General features: G+C 39.7%; 1 protein-coding gene across 1 annotated transcript in view; it reads left to right on the top strand.

The window, feature by feature from the left end:
- The first annotated feature begins 854 nt into the window (after positions 1 to 854).
- Positions 855 to 20941, top strand: part of ajap1 (adherens junctions associated protein 1) — an 84377-nt gene continuing 64290 nt past the window's right edge. Inside the window, exon 1 of the mRNA XM_015967463.3 lies at positions 855 to 1018. Within this exon, the coding sequence (XP_015822949.1) occupies positions 990 to 1018 (29 nt within the window). The 5' untranslated portion in view covers positions 855 to 989. The remainder of the gene's footprint in view (positions 1019 to 20941) is intronic.

The raw sequence follows: 20941 nt of genomic DNA, 5'->3' as shown, positions 1-20941 counted from the left end.
AATACAGCGCTAGACTGCGTTGTCCCAAATCTGACAACCATCTCACACAGCGCGAGACTCTCCCAAAAAACACACGACATATTTGGCTTTAAAATGACGTCACGGCAACGCGGGGCTCAGCAGGCAGGTCGTTTGTCAGTCTGAGAGAAGAGGAGCAGCAGAAGGAGACGGAGCATCATCCTCTCCTCTGATGACAAGCTCTCATCCCCCCACCCTTCTCTCTCTCTCTCCAACTCCTCTGGAAGAACCTTCATCCTTCTGGATTCTCCCTCGTCGTGTCCCTCATCCTTTTTTTTCAGTTGTTCTTTTTTTTCTTTTTTACTTTCTCAAACCTCTCCACAGTCCTCAACACCTCCAGAGATGTGAGTAGATTATAAGGAGCCCCTGCTTCCGGTGACTTGGATCCTCCGCGCTTCAGAGAGCCCTACATCCTCATCTTCGGCTCTCTTCTCTCTCCCCTTTTTCTATGTTTTGGACGCTCGTCTGCCTCCCAGCCAAGTAGATGATGTGGTGCCACTTCAGCGGTGAAGATGCAAACTCCTTGTCCTGTTTTCCTTCCCCGCTTCCTGCGTGCGTTTGCCTTTCCTGTCGGGAGGTGGGAATGAATTATTTGCGTGAAGGCAAAGTTTGAGGGCACCTCTCCTGTTTTCCAGGCTTACTTGTCCACCTGCTTCTCTTTATTTTTCATAAATATTTTAAAATTAATTTACAAAGAAGAGCGTTGGCAACAGATGAACAACTTCTAAGACAGCTGACTGTTGTGGTATTTTGCATCTTTTTTTACGTATTTCACGGAATTTGGTTGCGTTCTTGGATGATTTCTACGTGCGCAACGGTGACGGATAAGGCTTAAGCGATGTTCGCGATGACAGCTGGAGCAAGGTCCGTAACTTAGTGTTTTTCTCAACCACGCATTGCCGACTTTGGTGGAAAGCCGTCCAGATGGGAGGCTACCTGGAGGACTGAGTCGGATTTGGCAGTCGAGAAAAATGTGGATAAAACGAAGTGTTGCGCGCAGGTAAGACTCCTCCTGAATAAACATAAGGGAGGTGAAAAAATGCTGTCGGGGAATGATTGGGGCGAGCTGGGAAAAAAACATCTAGATTTCATCTTTGTTTCTGCTCTTTGACTACATGTCTCAGTTTTTAATCCTACGCCACGGCAATTTATGAGAGTAGGCTGCAGCTGATTATCTTTATCATATCCGAGAACGAAGACGCGCGCATTTTGGAGACACTGAAGCTCATTTTGGCACAGAAACGGACAAATAAACTTCTTGTTTTCATAGTAATTAATATGTACATGAAAGGACTGAATCGATGGGCTGTCGGGTGATTTTTAAGAGAAATATGATTAGTTCTTTCACATATGGAACGCTAGGAGTCGCCAGAAGTACGGCGCATGCAACGCGCGCGCTCCAAACATCTTTGCGCGCATGCACTGCCTCAAGGTTAGGTTTGGAGGGAGCTCTTGCTCACCTGCGTGAACAAACACGCGCACGGCGCGATCTTGGTGTAATTAGAAGGGAAAGTAAAAGCAAGTGGTAGAGAAAAGTACATATATGACGTTTGGGAAGTTTTATTTTTACATGTTTAGAGTTGAAAGGTGGAAAAGTTGACTTTTTTAGGTTGTGATGGAGAATAAGCATTTTTTAAAGTGAAGAACATGAGCTGAAAATGCAGGTTTGTTGATATTTTACTAAATATTATATAATTCTATTTTTTTCTTAGATTTCTGAGCAGAAATTCCTCTTTCTCCGAACAAAACCCCAGTAATTTCCTCTAAAATAGGTTTAAATGGAACGCTAAACTGTGCCGTGAGTAGAAGAGACCTGCCTGTCCACCTGCTGGATCTCCTTTCTGCTAGTAGCTCTAATTCAGCTGAAGACTTCATGCATGACACATTCTGCACATCTCGGGCTGACCTCACACATGGACCTCACACGTTAGTCAGGGCGATAAAATTAATACACGTTCAGGTCTCCCATCTCAGAATGCACCACTCAGAAGCACAGATAAGCTCCACTCAGGAATCTCTTTGTCACTTACTGACTTCACGTGGAATGATGGGAAAACTGGAGCTCCCATTAAACAGTTTCTCATCACAGGCCAAGAGCTTGCACCGTCATATGTTACCAACTCGTGGATCATCCCAGGTGAAGTTTCACTCTCCACCCCTGGGTTTGTGCTGAATTAAAAGAGAGAGAGTTGTGTGCAGTTAAAGCTCCTGTACCTGTTGGAAGAGAAAGAACAAACCGCCCACAGAAAGCAGACGTGTGGGCGTAAGTGCAACAACACTGACTTCAGCAAACCAGAAGAAAAGCACTGATGGAGAGATACAACTCAGGCTTCTCAGCTTCCTTATGGCTTGTGTTTTCTGTCTGGAAAGCCTCATTAGGACCATCTGTAAATGAAGTCTGGATGATAATGATTTTATCATCATCATTACAGATTTTAATTGGGGCGTTGATGCTGTAATCTTATCAGATTTATCAGAATGAACTCCTGCCCTCTGCCCAGCAGAGTGGTTTCAGGAGATTCAGGTGGAAGTGACCTTTCTGTGTGTGGTTGTGTCTCCAGTGAGGTAGTTGTTTACATCTGTGGGTTGGGAACAGTGTATGTTGGTTGCATAAAGTGTAGTTTTTAAAAAAAATGTACACACACGTTAAATAATGTCAGTGTAAATGAAAACCCACCTGCTGCCAGGTCTCATGTTTGTGATTTATTGTTAATATTTTTTATGAAACATGCGTTTATTAATAATCCGCCATCCAAGTGTCTCAGAATTAAGGATTTGAGGATGAACCCATCACAATCCGTCACTGTCAGAGTCGGTGGCTCCATGTTCATCTTTCATGAACATCACATGGATTTCAGTTCCCCGTGGTGAGCTGTAGTCCCACACAGGAGATGCTACCAGGTTCCTGAAGACGACGGCTGCATCATGAAGGAACACCAGCTGTCTTTGACAAGGACTCGTTTAGAGAGGTTTCTTAAGTACTACAGATTCATGAGGAGTTTTACTCTAACTGAGGGAATGTTGTTAAAAACAGGAGTTTTGTTCATCTGTGATCACGTATCGGTGTAACTGCTCTTTTAAAACGAGTTTAAACGCTAAATAAAATCCATTCTGAACATAAGAGACTTCATAAACTGTATTATATCAACAGTCTAGAGCGGAAAGAGTTAATGTGACCAGAACGTGGCTTTTACATGAACTCCAGCCCCAGTGGTGACAGGAGTGCATCTAGGGTGGGCATCAGATATCCAGATCTTCCTATGATTTAGGTGCCATCTTAATAGTCTCTATGAGGGTTATTAACTGGGCCTCTCTGGAGCGTGATTAACCTAATTTGCAGTGAAATAGGCTGTGTTGCTTCTCTGAGATCCTATCCTCTGGGGGCGTGTGTGTGTGTGTGTGTGTGTGTGTGTGGATGTGTGTCTATGTACGTATGTGTGTGTGTGTGTGTTGTTAACACCCTGTGCTCAGCAGTCTGTTAAATCCAGAAGGACCAGAACAGGTTGTCCCTGTGTAACAGCGAAAGAGACAAAACAGCATGGACCACTGTGGCTCATTTGACCAGACTCGAAATGCCACTAAGAGAGAAAAAACAGGGATGAAAAAAGGTGTTGAGTGTGTTGTTAAGGATAAGGGTGAGCCATAAATGATGTAACGCTGACTGGCGGAGCTGCGTGTGAAAGGAAAGAGGCAGATTTAGAAAATAATGGCAGTTGAAGTTCACTTTCTGACTGTGACTGCATATTGGATGTTTGAGAGGAGATGGCTGGAGATTTGTTTACATGGCCTTGGGACAACTAATACCACTGGGGTACTTTAAAGGAGCCACTGTGGTCAAAGTAGAAAACAAACAGTAGCTCAAACTGCATCTATAATGCATTTATTATGACCCAAACATGGCAAAAACAGACTCTGACATTTTGAAATAGAAATCAAATTTACAGACAAATAAACTGCATCATTATTCAGCTAAATGCCCGACTCACAGCTTATTAGTCATGTTTCTGCCTGTTTCTGCTCTTCTTGTTTTTAAACAAAACAAGGAAATAAGGAAAGTTCAGGTATGCATTTGATTTGGTAGTACTAATTTAGGATGAGCGAAAGAGTTAAAGATTATGAACAATTAATGCCTCTGTTGTAAATAGTCATCTGAACAACCAAACGAGTTGGAGTGGGGCCAGTTCCAGAATATTTCTGCTGTTTTAAAGCACTTGAAGCTATTGCTTTCAAAGTGGGTTTCAGTGATTCTTGAGGTAGAAACTTGAGCAACTTCACATTGTACAGCCCTCTGCTGACCAGAAGCTTTATGGCTGTTGGCTGTTTACTATGCCGATTGCTAATACAAAGACTAGCAGTTAGCTTTTTAGTTCACCAACTGTCAGTATTTAGCGCAAGAAGAGGAAGACGTTTGCTTTTTTGTTGGCATCATGGAAGTAAAAGTAAGAGAGTGATGTCTTTGCAGATGAAGCAAAAAGCTGAAACCAGAGTGAACATCGGTGCAGCCTACGCTTGTTTGAGGGAGTTAAAGGAGGCTACAAAATCATGGACTGATGGTGACCTGACTTTGTTGCTTCTGGATATTTGATGAATAATATTTTTTGGATTCTTCTTCTGGATATTCTCTCTTCATGGCTTATTTAGTATAAGTTGGCTCATGTTGGTGCTAGCTACAGCATGCAGCAGAAGGGTTGTTTTATGACAGTTGTTATTGCACTTTTAACCTGTAGGGGTGAGAAGCGGGAAACTTTTTAGTGTAGCTTTTCTAATCTCAAAGACTTCAAAGCAGGACTTGAAGACATTTCATAAACTTCATGGTGGATACATTTAAAAACATTTTTTCATTGCTCATTTATATAGGATTCTGTGGTTATTTGAAGTGGAGCTTGGCTGCAGAGCTAGCTACTTCTGCAAACCTGGAAGACATTTCATAGTAATGATTAGGGATGAGCGAGTACACCACTATCTGTATCTGTATCTATATCTGTATCTGTTCAACCAACTAAAATATCTGTATCTGTACTCGGAATGGGCGTGGCATAACCCGGAAGTGGGCGTGGTTTAACTGGAAGTGGGTGTGGTTTACATCAATATATAATTTTAAGTCTGAAATTGATATGAATTGATCAGAAGTTGATATATGTATTGTTTATTTGAAAACTATTTACAGAGCAGCCTCAGAATTGAGATTAAATATTTTTGATCACAATAGTAAAGGAACTATTTCAGAACAAGTGTGGCAATAAAATCAGAACATTAATATTTAAGTGCATGGATTAATACATCTGAACACATGCAGTAGGAACTAGGAAATATGAAATGCTAGAACCAGACACAACTTTATGTATATTGTTTTATTTTAATTTGATTAACTGATTTTTTTCTTAACGTTCTTGGCATTTTGCCACACAAAGTTAAACAAAACAATGCTGATTAAGGTGTGTGTGTCTGAGAGAGATAGAGAGGGTGAGAGGGAGAGAGATGGAGTTTAAAAAAAAAACAAAAAACCCAACCGGAGCGGAGGTAGTGCACGTCAGCTCTGTCTTGTCAAATGCACCATGTAAATTACGAAAAAAGTAACTTTAAATATTCAACCGACAAAGAGGCGAGATGAAGAAAACCTAGGGAAAACTGAAGAAACGTGAGCAACAATGAAGCAATTACAGCGAGATCCGTTATTGTCTGTGTGTGTGCGTGGATGAGCCGGACGGACTGCGCTCCCGACCGGCTAGAGAGTTTTGTGTGTAGGGAGGGGCGGATGCTCTATGTGACTGGCCAATCACAGAGCGTGAAGGCAGTCAGTTACCCAATGAGTATTTTCCTTCAGCACGATTACAGATATTTACGAGGTTTGCTCGTTTCATGCTCGTATTCGTAAAAATGCTTTATCCGTACCGGATACTCGTCTGAAACGAGTATCCGGCTCATCCCTAGTAATGATAATAACCATGAAATGAGAATTGTATTGCTATGTAAAGTTTATGCATAGCATTTGCATAAATCTTATAAAAACTTTCAGATTTAAATTTTTAAGACACGTTCTCCAACGTGACAGGTACGATGCTAATAGTTCATAATCTTTCCACATATTCTCATTTCAAAAGATGTCAAGCATTGCTTGAATACTTGGTAAAAGAGAGGAAAGTGTGTGGGAATAAACATGTCAATTAGCTCCTTGATATTTGCACGTCATGGCTTTTAAATGTGCAGCCTTCACTAGTCTCTCACATGGAAACAATGACAGCTCTAACAAGACTGACGGCATCAATGTCACCCATCTTTGTATAGAAAGTCCTCAGTTTTCATCATGCTTCATTTCCCCTTTACATGTTTGGCTCATTTAATATCTGTAACACTGTGTGTGTGTGTGTGTGTGTGTGTGTGTGTGTGTGTGTGTGTGTGTGTGTGTGTGTGTTTGTCCCATCTTGATATGACCTCTGACTGCAGCTGCTCACCATTAGAAGGATAGGTCAGACTTTTTTCTTAGTTTAGAAAAATTATATATTCCATTCTTATATATATATATATATATATATATATATATATATATATATATATATATATATATATATATTCGTTTATTTCATTTAAAATGAAAACAAATAAAACATATAAACAATAAGATACACATAACAAAAAATCAAATTTGAACAAAAAGGAGCAGAATGAAGAAAAACATCTTATAATTTCTGCGCCCTTTTCCAGAAGAAATTATCTATTTATATACAATTTCCATTTGTCAGACACACATACAGATTCATTTAAATCTATTTTCTGTTCTAAATTCCAGAGCAATCATGATCATTGAATTAATTAACATTTTCATAATTATTTAGTACACTCAGTATGGTACATTTTTTTTTGAATATATGAAGGTTATTCCATAACTAAACAACATTTACAGATATATTCCATTCCTTAATTTTAGTTCTAAATCTAGGTTCTGTAAACACATCAGTTTCTTTCAGCATGTAATTACTAGTTCTCTTTTCAGATATCCCCTGAATGTTTGTTGGCAGACTACCTAAATTGGCTTTATACACAGTTTGTAAGGTCTCCAGTCTTTTAAATCATGAAATTTCAGTAATTTAAATTTAATAAACAATGGGTTTGATGGATCTCTACAGCCACTATAATTGATGATTCTCAAAGCTCTTTTCTGTCAAATAAATAAGGGGTTTTGTATAGTTTTTGTATGCTGCTCCCCAGATTTCTAACCAAAAAGTCAAGTATGGAACAATCAGTGAATTGTACAATGCCAACAAACCAGAATTAGTCAGTAAAAACTTGACTCTATGTAATTCTCCTAAGGATTTGGCAATTTTACCTTTTATGTAACTAATAGGGGATTTCCATGACAAGTCTTCATCAATAAGAACTCCTTGAAATTTAGTTTCTTTTACTCTTTGAATTGGAATTCCATCTATTTCCAATGACACATCGATGTTCTTTTTTATCATTAAACAGTCTGAAATTTGTTTTATTAAGATTCAGTGTCAATCTATTTATATCAAACCAGTTTTTAATTTTAATCAGTTCATCATTTATCACTTTAGCCACCTCCTCAATATTTGATCCTTAGTAAAACAGTGTTGTATCATCTGCAAATAGAATGGTACTGAGTGTCTTCGATACATTTACCAAGTCGTTAATAAACAAAATGAAGAGTTTTGGTCCGAGGACCGACCCTTGTGGCACTCCACAGTTAATATCACATATTTTTGATTTATGATCCTTTATCTGAACAAACTGTTTCCTTTTTTCTAAATAAGTTTTAACCCATTGTTGAGCCACACCTCTTATTCCATACTGACGTAATTTTCGAAGTAACCTTAAGTGATCAATGGCGTCAAATGCTTTTGTCAAATCAATGAAAACACTAACAAAGTCATTTTTATTGTCAATTGCTGTTGATATTTTATCCGTTAATTCCATTATTGCCATTGCTGTGGAATGTTTAGTTCTAAACCCATATTGTTCATTGTTTAAAATATTAATTTTTTCGATGAATTTATCCAACCTTGATACAAATACATTTTCCAATATTTTAGAAAACTGTGGAAGCAGTGACACCGGCCTGTAATTATTGAAACTATGTTCATCACCACTCTTATACAAAGGAATGACTTTCGCTGTTTTCATTGCATCAGGAAAATTTCCAGTAGAAAGTGATAGATTACAAATGTAAGTGAGTGGTTCAATGACAGATGCTATTATGGTTTTAACAGTTATCATGTCCAGGTCCTGATATTTAATTTCAGGTTTTTAAAACACAGCATTCACCATTTGGTGGTTTCCTTTTAGGGTTGTTTTTATAAAGCTGATTTAACTCAAACTTCTATAAGTGTCCATTCTATGCTACGTATGCTACAAAATGGATTGCATTAAACAGTTTAAGTTCATGAAGGTACTGGAAATATAAGAACATTAGACACTTCTGCTAAAAGTGCATGGACTGCCCCTTTAAAATTCCTTACAGGCTCAGCTTTGCAGTTTGACTGCATCAGCAAACAGCCATCAATTTGCTGCTGAAGTTAGATAAATCTTGCGTGTGATTGGCAGCGCTGACAGCTCCCACCCTGCAGATGTCCGGGTTGAATCTTGAGCTTTGTGACACATGAAACATCAGTGAATGCTTGCTTTTTAAAGCCTGTGATTGGTATACTGTGGATTGTAGTTCAAGACAAAAGTACATGTAGAAACAACGTTCTGCTCTCATACTTTCATAGAGAAAATTGACTTAATTGAACCTTTTTAACCATTTTTTAACAATATCTTCTATTTGCTGTCATCCTGTTCTCTTCCTGTGTTACACCTGAAGCATGCGTTGTGCCCAATCTGCTTTACTCTATGACACAACCAACAGAGTCTTTACAATGACAAAACATATTTTACCTACTTTTCAAATAAGATCGGTCATTCTGAGTTCCTTTTGAAGGCTAAACACGAAATTAGTCTTCTACCCCTATTTCCTGCATTTGCTGCTGATAGAAAATAGATGGAGGGACTCTTTTGTACATTTGTTCTGTGTGTAACTTCATAATCCATTACTTTGTACTTTTTGTACACAGAACAATTAAAAAAACTGTTGTTTACCTTGAAGCTGACATGTTTCAGCTTGCAAAATGTAGCATACCCAAAGGTCAAGTTTACACCAAAAAATGACCAGATTTAACTTTTTAATTTGCAGACACAAACACCAAATCTGTCTGGCCTCCAAACCGGAAAGCACTGCACAAGACCTTGTTACCGAACAAGGAAGCCATAATATCTTTGCTCAAGGTCTCATGCAGAAGACGAGACTTTTCCATTCACTGAATAACGTTCATCCTTCTTGAATCATAAATAACTTTTTGTAACGTGATGATTACATAAGTGTCATATGATCTTTTGGTAAATCCCAAAGTGTTTGAACAATGTGTGCATGAATCATTGATGTGTTAAAAAGAATATTTTTCCTGCTATGATTAATTTGAAATTAATTAGCTTAGCTAAGCTAATTAAGGAGTGCCACGATGAGAAAATTCTGTGTGCACGCGTCCTATCGGCAAATAAAGATTAGAGCCACTGTGAAAACTAAACGGTACGCCACAAACTCTAGCCTTCATCAAAGCTTGCCGGTGTTGGTGGCATCACTTCCGTTTATCCGCTGGCAGCAGAGGACGATGTCGCCCTCTACTGTCTGCAGCCTCCTTGCTGATGACATAGTCCCATGCGTGATCCAATGTGCACATCATCTGTGTTTATTGTTTTGTGTCCACGTCTTCCTATTTCTATCGCTTCTTTGATCCATCTTTTGTATTTTTGTTCTATTTTTATGATCCGTGTACCGTCCCGGTCCATTATATGATTTTCCCTTGTGCAGTGGTCTGTTATGGCTGATTTCTTTATTGTACTTTCTGCTGCTTGTGTGTCTCAGACATGTTTCCTTCTCGCACTGGAATACCATACAAACTCTGCAATAAAACATAAACGTTGGGACACGCATGAGACAATGTCATCGGCAGTAAAGGGCAACATTGTCTTCTGCTGCCCATAGGTAAACGGAAGTTACATCACCAATACCGCAAGCTCTGATGAAGGCAAAATTTGCTAGCTGAAACATGTCAGCTTTAAGGTAAACAACAATATGTTTTACTGCGCAGTGTATATAAGAACAACATAATAGATGGGGGCACGCTCGGTCATTTACATGTCACTGAAAATTAGCATTCATGGACTGACCCATCTTGGCTTTCGACGCGGTAGGCTGTTTTTGATCCAGGTAACAGCAGAGCATGTCTCGACTAGTAGAAGCTAACCGCTAGCATTAGCAACTCCAACACAGCAGAACTCCTTCTACTTTTGGGAGATAAAACAGCAACGTTGCAGAACAAACAGAGTCAATGGTAGTCATGTTGCTGTTAACCAATCAGAGGCAAAATGTCAGGGTATTAGAAATGAAGTCTCCACATCCTGTCATCTGTCACACCCTGTCCTGTCCCCCCGTTTGGTTCAGCCATGTGTCTCTGTTAATTGGTCCCACCTGCCTCTCGTTTTCCAATCACCCAAGCTCCCAGCCCTCTTGTATTTAAACCCCTTCAGTTCTGTGTCTCGTGTTGGATCATTGTTTCTATGTTAGCGTGTTCTCCATTAAAACCTTTAATCGTTCCTGTGTGCCTGCTTACCTGCTTCCCTCACCCGCATATGGATCCTTGCATCCGCTTCATTCATCACCACGCGCTGACATCATCTGCTGCTCACCTCTGGCTCAATTCTAGTTCCTGAAACAGGAGCGCCAGAGGTTTTTATTCGACTCACAACTGCAAATGTGTTGAAAAGATGAGTGAACTTGATCTTTATTATAACATTTTCTGTAATATTTGTACAATCTCACTAAACTGAGATAAAATTAGAGGTCTTCAAATCCCCCCCCCCCCCCCCCCCACACACACACACACTAAAAACGCTTTCAGCAAAAAGTCCAATTTCAATTAAAGCCCTACATCATAACTGCCCTCAGCAATGCCTTTAATCGCCAGCTTGTTGTAGCACTGAGGTGTATCTCTCTCCTATAGTGTAGCATAATTACCTGCACAGAGCTCAGGCTGTAGCTGATTAATATAGAGAGCTTTTGCTGGATCAATACCGCCTCTACAAATGATCAGATGTATCCTTCATGGCCTTTCAAATTACTAGGCTCGACACAGAGGGTCTCCTACACTACTCCAGTACTCCTTAATAAACACTTTATTTTGTTCCTAACATCCTTCAATAATGCTGGTGGACTACAGCTTTGGACAATAAGAATGATTTCATGGAAAGGCTGTTATGATTGGAGCAATTTGACCACTTTTCTGTTTTCATATTTTTCACTCTCTTCCCAACAGCCCAGCTTGTCTTTCTAAGCATGTGGGTCATGCACACTGTACTGGAGGGCATTGTGCAAAGGGAGTAATTAATGGGATGATGCAACACCCTTAGCTGTTGCATCTTGGACCCCTTTTAACCACACATAACAGTGTACTTTTTTTTCTTTAAATCAGCAGCTGCTGCAGTTTTGCCTTAAAAAATATAGAGGGAGTTTATGTGTGTGTGTGTGTGTGTGTGTGTGTGTGTGTGTGTGTGTGTGCGTGCGTGCGTGTGTGTGTGTGTGTGTGTGTGTGTGCGTGTGTGTGTGTGTGTGCTGAGACATTCAGAAGATTTGGTACAATATTTGCCTCCCAGTGGCCTGCTGCACTGAAGCAATCCATAAATCTCTAGAAGTCTTTAGAAAGCTGTGATATAATGGTGGTATTTATCTGCCTAATACTACCGAGAACAACTCAGCCCCTATAACTCACAGTCAGTAGGTTTCTATGACACAGCTACATGCAGATATTTATCACCCTGGACAACGAAAACTGACAACATCTCCCCTAAAAATACTTGGATGGAAAAAGGTGAACTGTATCCTTGATTTATGGTGAGTCTTTACAAAGATTATCATTCTGAGTAAATTCCTCTTTCATTTACCATGTAAAAGGCCATTTTAGCACTACTGGCTCATGAATATGTTGTAGGGTTAGGTTTTCTAGGGATGTTTGTCACTGGCTTTTTTAACCGATATGTGGTATACACATATTGTCTGACTATACACGGGGTCTCCCACCCCATGAAAAATCATTTCAGGTTACTAACATTGCTATAGGCATTTTGAGAGAGAGGAGAAGTAGCTGAACAGTTTGATGTGTATGGTATGTAAAAGTTGGGTCACAAAAGGACTGAGAAGCGATACTGATATTTTCCAATATTACATTCTAATGCAGATATCAGCCGGCCAATATTAAAGGTGCACCGATAATATCAGACATCACTAGTAGTTTCCCTGCATTATGAGGATGATGATAAACAACTCAAATTTTAGCCGTCACAAATCAGCTTATAAAAACTTTACCATTATTTAAATATTTATGTCTTCCTGGCCTGGAATTGAACCTGTCACCTTCTGATCAGAGGAAGACTGCTTTCCCCGTTCATATTCATATCATATTAGATTATATTGTAAATAAAATTTTCAGAGATTTTGCGTGTGACATCATCTTTAAATTTTTTTGACATCAGAAGTAAAAGTGGCATTTGGTTGTGGAAAAAAATTAGAAACGAAGTGCTCAGACACAAGGACCAAAGGTTCTTTTTACATAACAGTGCGTTCTGGAACCAGTGATGAGGAGACCATGTATAATAAACTACAAATGAAACTAAAACAAACGTTGATATCATACAGCTGTTAGTATTTTAATATTTTGGTGTTTCACAAACTAAGACCCAGCTCCATGTACTCCTTTCTACTTTGGACAACTTGTGTGATGGATGGGTCCTTGCAGTTTTATAAACTGCAAATGAACTCATTCACTGCCAGCCGTTTCCCGATCAGAAAAGCCCTTCGCTGCCAGCGTTTTTCAGCGTTTTCACTGTTTTTTTAAGAGTCACAGAACGTTGCGCTCTATGATGATGTCAACACCAAAACTAACAAAACAAAGGGGAGACTCACGTCTTACATCAGGAAGAATCCACGTGTTTGAACGTTATCCGTTCTTTTATAATCCGTAGTCGAATTGTGATTGGCAGAAGCTTTTCCGGTTAGCGCCTCACCTTTATTATACAGCAGCGGCCCAAAACGATCTCCTAACACATGGATGCTTCCTGACGTGTGACGTACGCGGATGAAGATTGGCTTTAGAGCTGGGATGTTTGTTCTCACAGTGCGGGAGCTCGTTCCGACGCCCACACATTAAAAAAAAAGCCCATGACGACTAAAGTCGTCATTGGCAGTGAATGAGTTAAACTGAAGCAAACATCTTTGCTGTGAACAAAATTTACTCCGTATCATTATTCCTTTTGCTGTTCTTTTTCAAACTGTTGATTTTTCCTATTCAGACTTCGGAATTTCCGAGGTGATAGCAACAAAAGCTTAAGTATCAAGCTAATGTTATCTTAACTTCTTCACTGCCAATGACGACTAAAGTCGTCATTTGCATTTCGACAACGGATTATGACAACAGATAACGCTCGAAATGCGCAGATTCTTCTTGATGTAAGAGGTGAGTCTCCTCTTTGTTTTGGTAGTTTTGGCGTTGACATCATCATAGAGCGCAACGTTCTGTGACACTTAAAAAAACTGTGAAAATGACAGCAGCGAAGAGCTTTCCTGATCAGGAAACATGTTTCCAGACCATGTTTGATTTTGGCCCTCTTTTATGTTGAATCCATTCCACAGTTTTCATTGGTACACTCAATCCAAATGTGTTTCACACATTTGTCCTTTACCAGAATGTTTCATCTATCTTGTAATTTCCATTTTGTATTTTGTAATTTGTATTTTGTAATTTGAATTTCTTTTATTGTTGATTTATTCATTACAACTGTACCATGTTCAGCGCTTTGGGCTTCCTGACAGGGTTGCGGAAGGCGCTTTATAAATAAAGCTTTGATTGATTGATTGATTGATTGATTGATTGATTGATTGATTGAGGAAACTGCTGACAGTTAATGAGTTAATGGTGCATAACGTAGAAATGATAAAAAATGACATCCTGTGGTAAAATCTGGTTACTGCAACCACTTTAAACAACTCTGGAGCTTTTGCCGGCCATCGTCAAATTACAATTATCGGCGCTGCGGTATTAGCTCGCATTTAGCTTTTTGACATGAAACGCTCACACACATTTTTACCACTTTGATGACATGTGCAGTAATGATCAAATGGAGAGAGACAGTGACTTTATATGCAATTTCATGACATCATTAACATTAGCCAACTCACTTAGCATTTGGTGGCGTGCTGAAGGCAGCTGACAGATGGTCAAGCTGTTACAGATTTACTAACTTATTCCAGGTTCGTGGTGAATCTGGGATATCTGGCACTCAAAGCTTTGGGGCATTATCTTTGCTAATGTTTTTTTCAGAGATGTTCCTGAAGGAAAACTTTATCCAGACTTTTAGTTACAATATCACCGCAAAAAAGTTGCTATTTGCAGTAGTGAAACGTGTTTGGTAACTTTACTTAAGATGTTCATTTAGTTTTTAGAAACACTGTTTTTTTATGATGTTTGCCACCAATTAGATGAATATGTTTTATTTATTTACATGTTTAATTAGTTTTGGTTAAAAACTAACTAGATTTATTATGGCAACTGTAGACTAGTTTTGTATTATCCACTAAAACTTTGAACAAGTTGGTCTGAGTTGTAAGTTCCATGTTTTCTTCAACCATCTTCAAACTAACCCTTCCCTTAAAGTGCATGATGGGACAATCTCATCTGGAGCTTGTGAATTTCACAAAAGGGTTCAAGCTGAGAGAAGGGCTCTACAAGAAATTCATGAGAAATAAATTCAGAATACAGCTTAATAGCATCACTTACAATCTAGTTCAGAGGGGTGATTTTTGGTTCTGCTGCTCTGCTTCCTCCTGCTCTGTGTGTGTCAGGCTTTCACAGATCAAACGGCTGAATCTGATCTTCTTATGAACAGTTCATTAAATGCCTGTTAAGCAAACAGTCCACAAACTGCTCGGACTGACTTTTACAACCGTATGCTGCTGGTTAAAGTTAGTTAGAATAAATCATTTTAAAGAAAAAAAAAACATTACCTATGACAAGAGTTTGTCTGACCTAATTATTCTCTTTTTTGTTTATTTCTGGGGTATTATGTTGTTTCTGCCATGCATTATGAGAGAAATATACCATTTTGCATGACCAGTAAAATAAAATGTATGCTCCAATACAAGGAAGTTTGTATATTTCATATTTTTACAGCTTACAGGATTGGATTTTCTCTTTAGAACTAGATATAAAATTATCATTTTAAAGTGACACTTAGGAAATTAGTCATATTTTTAAATCATTTTCTTGAGCCAGTATGTGCTAAAATGACCATTTACTGGGTTAAAGAAAAGCCACCCAGCACCTATCACACCCAGTGGCCAGAATATCACACTTGCAACTTCAGAGTGTCCGGGTCGTTCACTGAGCTGACAAACCTGGCACAGCAGTCGGCTTTCAGCACGTTTCCTGCTTGTTTTAGATCATGAGCACAGCTTATTTCTTTCATTTAGCGATGAACTGCTCCTGTAAAAACTAATGAAAGTTGAGAGACGTAAGGTGTTAAAAAGACAAACGCATAGTGAGGAGATTTGGTTTTCAGTTCTACTACATAGACACTAGGGGGTGCTAAAAACAAGCCAAAAGTGCCTGGTCTCCCTTTAAAGTGCCGGGATGTTTTGGTAGCTTGTGTACCTCACCTTGTTTGGTTTGACAGGAGAAGCTGTTTTAAAATTTTGTTGTTTAAAGCATCCTTTGTTAAGCAGGACATTTCTGCTGACCCCATCTGGGAAAAAAACTGTGATTATTCTAGGTCAGACTGTTTTAAAGCTACATCCTGAAATAAATGGAGCTGGGAAGGGTAAAAGAGGGTCGCTATTATGGCCTGGTTTAAACAAAAAGAGATGTTCCTCATCTCTCCTAACCCAGAGCAGTTATGAGTTTTTTTTATTGTGTTTTTAAGTTTCCTGAACTTGTGAGAAGGCATTAAGAAAAGTAAACAGGATTTGTTCAACTCCCTTAAGTTTCCATGCACTTCTATTGTAAAACAATGAAAACATACAAACTCCTAATAGACGTTTAGATATATTTTTGTAATTTGGACTCTGTTTTTTTAGGGGTATGGTTAGGTTTATTTTTTGTTGTGCAAAGCTGTAACTGACACTTCCCCTTACTTTAGATGGATTCAGTGCGATGACTTATTGTGTTCACCACTTTTGACTAAAAACAGTGTGACAGAAAAACGCATGTCCATGTTTAGGTTGCTTGCTGGATACAAATAGCAGTACCATCAACAGTTCACCAGAGGTGTGAATAAAGCACATCTGTAACATGTGGCACAAAGAGCAATACAATGTATTTACATTTAGAATAGTAAATTAACTAAAATGATTTTGTATAACCTGTATAACCTCCCTATTCTGTGTTGAAACCATGGACATGTAGAAAAGAGTTTAACACAGATGTTGAGGCCAAAAAAGAACTAAAGTGCCCCCTAGTGGTTGGTTGCAGAACTTGTTTGAAGTCCCATTCACTCCTTGCAAATGATTGGGACAGCAAATAAAACAATGATATAAATATTTTAGCCATTTCTGCTTCCTGTGTGTGTTATGAAGTTAAAATATCTTCTTAGATTTAAAGTGACAATGTGTAGTTTTACCAATATTCTCTGGAAATATGCATTGGAATGTTGTAAATGAATTAAAAGATACCCAGTTGTTGAAGAACATTGCGATTTCATAACAAATATCATAAAATTAAGGTCTAAAATACACGGGGGCGGGTCTAAGTCTCTGGGTGACACCTAATTGGATGCCATGTTTTCTTCTACAGAAGCCCGTGAGGACAGAATACATTTATTGAATTATAACAAATGGTTACAAAACTTTCCGCATTAACAATCATTATTGTTTCACACATTTACCTCTTCACTCATTGCAAATGATGACAGGGAGTCTGTTGTTCTTGTTTTTGCTGGAGATTGCACTCCCAAGGATTTTTGACCCTAATGGCCACCTGTTGGTAAGGTCTTACTTGAACACAGAAACAATGTTTGCTTGCAATGATTCAGGTATCTATTGCCCACTTTTGCCAAGGAAACTACACACTTTCATTTTAAAGGCCCACTTAGCAGTTTTGCTTGCTTTTAGCACCTGCTAATGTTCCTTAATAATTACACGTCAAAGCAAAAGCAAAACCTTATTCCTCGCTTTGCAGTTGTATTTTTAACACCTAATCAAACAGCTGAAATGTCTCCCCAGCCTTTATTAGTGTCTACAGGAGTGATTTGTCACTAAATGAAACAAATGTGTTTATGATCTAAAACAGGGGTATTCAATTCCGGGCCTGGAGGTCCGGTATCCAGCACGTTTTAATGGTTTCTCTGATTCAACACACTTAATTCACCTGTGCAGCAGCTCATCAGGCTCTGCAGAGGCCTGTTAATCACCTGCTGATTTAAATCAGGTGTGTTGAAACAGATTTAAAACAAAACCGTGCTGGATAACGGACCTCCAGGCCCAGATTTGAATACCCCTGATTTAAAACGTTGAAAAAATGTGCTGGAAGCAGACTGAAGCTCCGGGTATGCCAGCTCAAGTATTTTTTATAAGTGTAACTGATGTCAGACTGGCACTCTGAAAATGCAAATGCAATATTCTGGCCACAATGGGCGGTGGGTATTTTAGCACAACTGGCTCAAGAAAATGATTTAAACATATGAAAATGTTGCAAAGTATCCCTTTAAAAATGAAAACACATACAGTTTTTGTGAACCTTTATGCTTAAAGATGCTTTTTATTTTGTTCAGAATCCTGATATTTATAGAAAAATGTTTAGATAACAGATGACAAAAGAAAGAAAGAGATCCAGTTGCTTTTTGTAAATTAAGAAAAATACATTCGTATGAGCTGCTTTTTAAATTTCTATGCAATATTCTTCTCCTTTACTGTGCGTGTCACATGTCGGCCATTTCCAACAGCACTACTCGGGATGATTCAGGATGGCTCGGTTCGATCTAGTCATTTTTCCAACAGCGCAGCTCATTATTTTCCCTCTGCTTTCCCTTTCTACTCCCTGCTCTGTTGCGTTCCCGAGGGCTCCGTTTGGAAAAATGTGGGTGGTCAGAGAGATGAAGAAACCACCCTTCGTCGCAATTTTTGAAAGGTCCATTGTTCTTTGACCTTTATGACCTTTCCCCCAAACCACCTTATGTCAAACTTGACAGGTGTATTGTTTTATGACCTTTTGGGATATGACCTTTAATGACCCCATATGTCAAGAAATGAATTGATGACTGTTGTGTAATGACCCATGAAGTTATTGATTGTTGTCCCCGAGACCCTTCTGTCAAGATGTATATTGATGATCTGCTTTGATGTATTCAATCTGCACCACTTTACGCCAAGTTAGGATTGATAACTCTCTTGTGTTAGGATACCTCACCCCACAGTTCCCACATCCCCATCCCTTTCATACGTAATACCCCATATCCCTCCCTCCAACCCTGCTTGCCTCTTTAAAAACTCGGATCCATTTCAGCGGACAGACTGAGAACGTATCAGCATGGTGAAAGGCCGAAGAAATACCTCTAAGAAAACGGTGAAGCAAGAGGAGATGGATGAAGTGTCTACAACCGATGCTTCAACCTCTACCCGAGAGGAGAAGGAGGTGAAAGAGGAGAGTGTGGACATGCCGTCGCCGCTATCACAGACCTTGCTCTGTGAAAGATCCATAGTGATCCATCAGCTGCCTGCAGGGGGTGGTGCTCCCCGCAAATCTACATTCTGTGCATAGACAACGCCGTGGGCAAAAACATCAAGTTCACCAGGGAAAACATAATGGACAACTGCTTGCGTTTCCTAGACAGCGCTGTGCACTTTGAAGAAAATGGCAACCTCAACATTGAAGTGTACCGGAAGCCCACACACACGGACCAGTACCTCCTCTTCGACTCACATCACCCTCTGGAACACAAACTTGGAGTAATCAAGACCCTACACCACCGGGCAGAACATGTTCCCTCTAAGCCGGAAGGGAAAAAGAAGGAACGCACACATATAAAGGAATCACTTTAAACATGTGGCTATCCTAATTGGGCCTTTATAAAGTCAGCAAAGATGCACAGAAAAGAAGACCAGACACCAGCGAGGGAGGATAAGAAAGACAGATGCAACAACCTTGTCATCACCTATGTAGCCGGTGTATCAGAGAAACTCAGGAGGGTTTTCTCCAAACACAACATACCAGTGTACTTCAGACCCAGCAACACACTCAGACAGAAACTGGTTCACCCGAAAGACAAAACTCCTAAACACAAACTGAACAATGTGGTGTATGCTGTACAGTGCAGCGAGGAATGCCCAGACCTCTACATTGGAGAAACCAAACAGCCACTTCACAAGTGCATGGCACAACATAGAAGAGCCACCTCCACGGGACAGGACTCAGCAGTTCATTTGCATCTAAAGGACAAAGGTCACTCTTTCGAGGATGCTAACGTTCACATTTTGGACAGAGAGGGCAGATGGTTTGAAAGAGGAGTAAAGGAAGCCATTTATGTCCACTGTGAGCAACCATCTTTGAACAGAGGCGGTGGTTTATGACACCAACTGTCTGCCATCTATAATCCAGTTTTGAGATCCCTTCCCAGATGCCTCAACGCCCACGCATATCCTGGGCCATCTGACCTCAGGAATTCAGGGTCTTTTGTTCCCTCTTCGGCGGGAACCTCCCACTGGGTTTGCATCTGGGACTCTCCACCATTTGACCTTAGAACTGAAGAAGCCTCTCGGATGAGAGGTGAAACGTCTTCAAGCAACTCAAAGAAGTCCAGACGCTTTTCTTTCAAAGCTCCTTATACTACAATGACCTGGATGACTGAGAACCTTCACAGACATAGCCTTAAAAAGGGAACTTTTTTCTTTCATTGTAAACTGATACCTCCAGCATTTTCTGGCAGAGCTTTGTCAGATGACTGTTTGTTGCATTCATTTACTAGTGGAAGCCATCATTGGTTGATGGGGGGTGGCTGAGCTTTGTCTACTGATGCCTTCATTTACATGTGAAGCCAACCTAAATGGAATGTGCTTGATTGATGTCTTGAATCTGGTGAACTGAGCCTGTCCACCGAAATATATCCTGACACTGCTTAGAAAGAGAATGAGCTGTTAGTTGCTTGGCAACAACCCCCACCACTGATTCCCATGTATTGGATGCATTTACAGAACAAAGGTAAGTCAATGCTTTGTCTAGGTTGGTGAAATGATTGTGAGCTGAGGAGACAATTGTTGGAATGTGGTTGGTTTATGTCTTGAATCTGATGAACTGAGCTTGTCCATCCAAATACTTCCTGAAAGTGCTTAGAAAGAGAATGAGCAGTTAGTTGCTTGGATACCCCCCCCCCCCCCCCCCCCCCCACACCACCACCACCACCACTGATTCCCATGTATTGGATGCATTTACAGAACAAACGTAAGTTGATGCTTGGTAAGTGAAATGATTGGGAGCCAAGTGTGTGTGTGTGTGTGTGTGTGTGTGTGTGTGTGTGTGTGTGTGTGTGTGTGTGTGTGTGTGTGTGTGTGTGTGTGTGCAGGGTTGGAGTGTTGGAGGGTCTCACATATGAAAGCGAGGGGCTGTGGGAACTGTGGGGTGAGGTATCCTAACACAAAAGAGTTATCAATCCTAACTTGACGTAAAGTGGTGCAGATTGAATACATCAAAGCAAATCATCAATATACATCTTGACAGAAGGGTCTTGGGGACTACAATCAATAACTTCATGGGTCATTACACAACAGTCATCAATTCATTTCTTGACATATGGGGTCATTAAAGGTCATATCCCAAAAGGTTATAAAACAATACAC

Source organism: Nothobranchius furzeri, chromosome 15, assembly GCF_043380555.1.
Source record: "Nothobranchius furzeri strain GRZ-AD chromosome 15, NfurGRZ-RIMD1, whole genome shotgun sequence".
In the NCBI taxonomy this organism is placed as follows: domain Eukaryota; kingdom Metazoa; phylum Chordata; class Actinopteri; order Cyprinodontiformes; family Nothobranchiidae; genus Nothobranchius; species Nothobranchius furzeri.
This window is presented reverse-complemented; position numbering and strand designations above follow the sequence as displayed.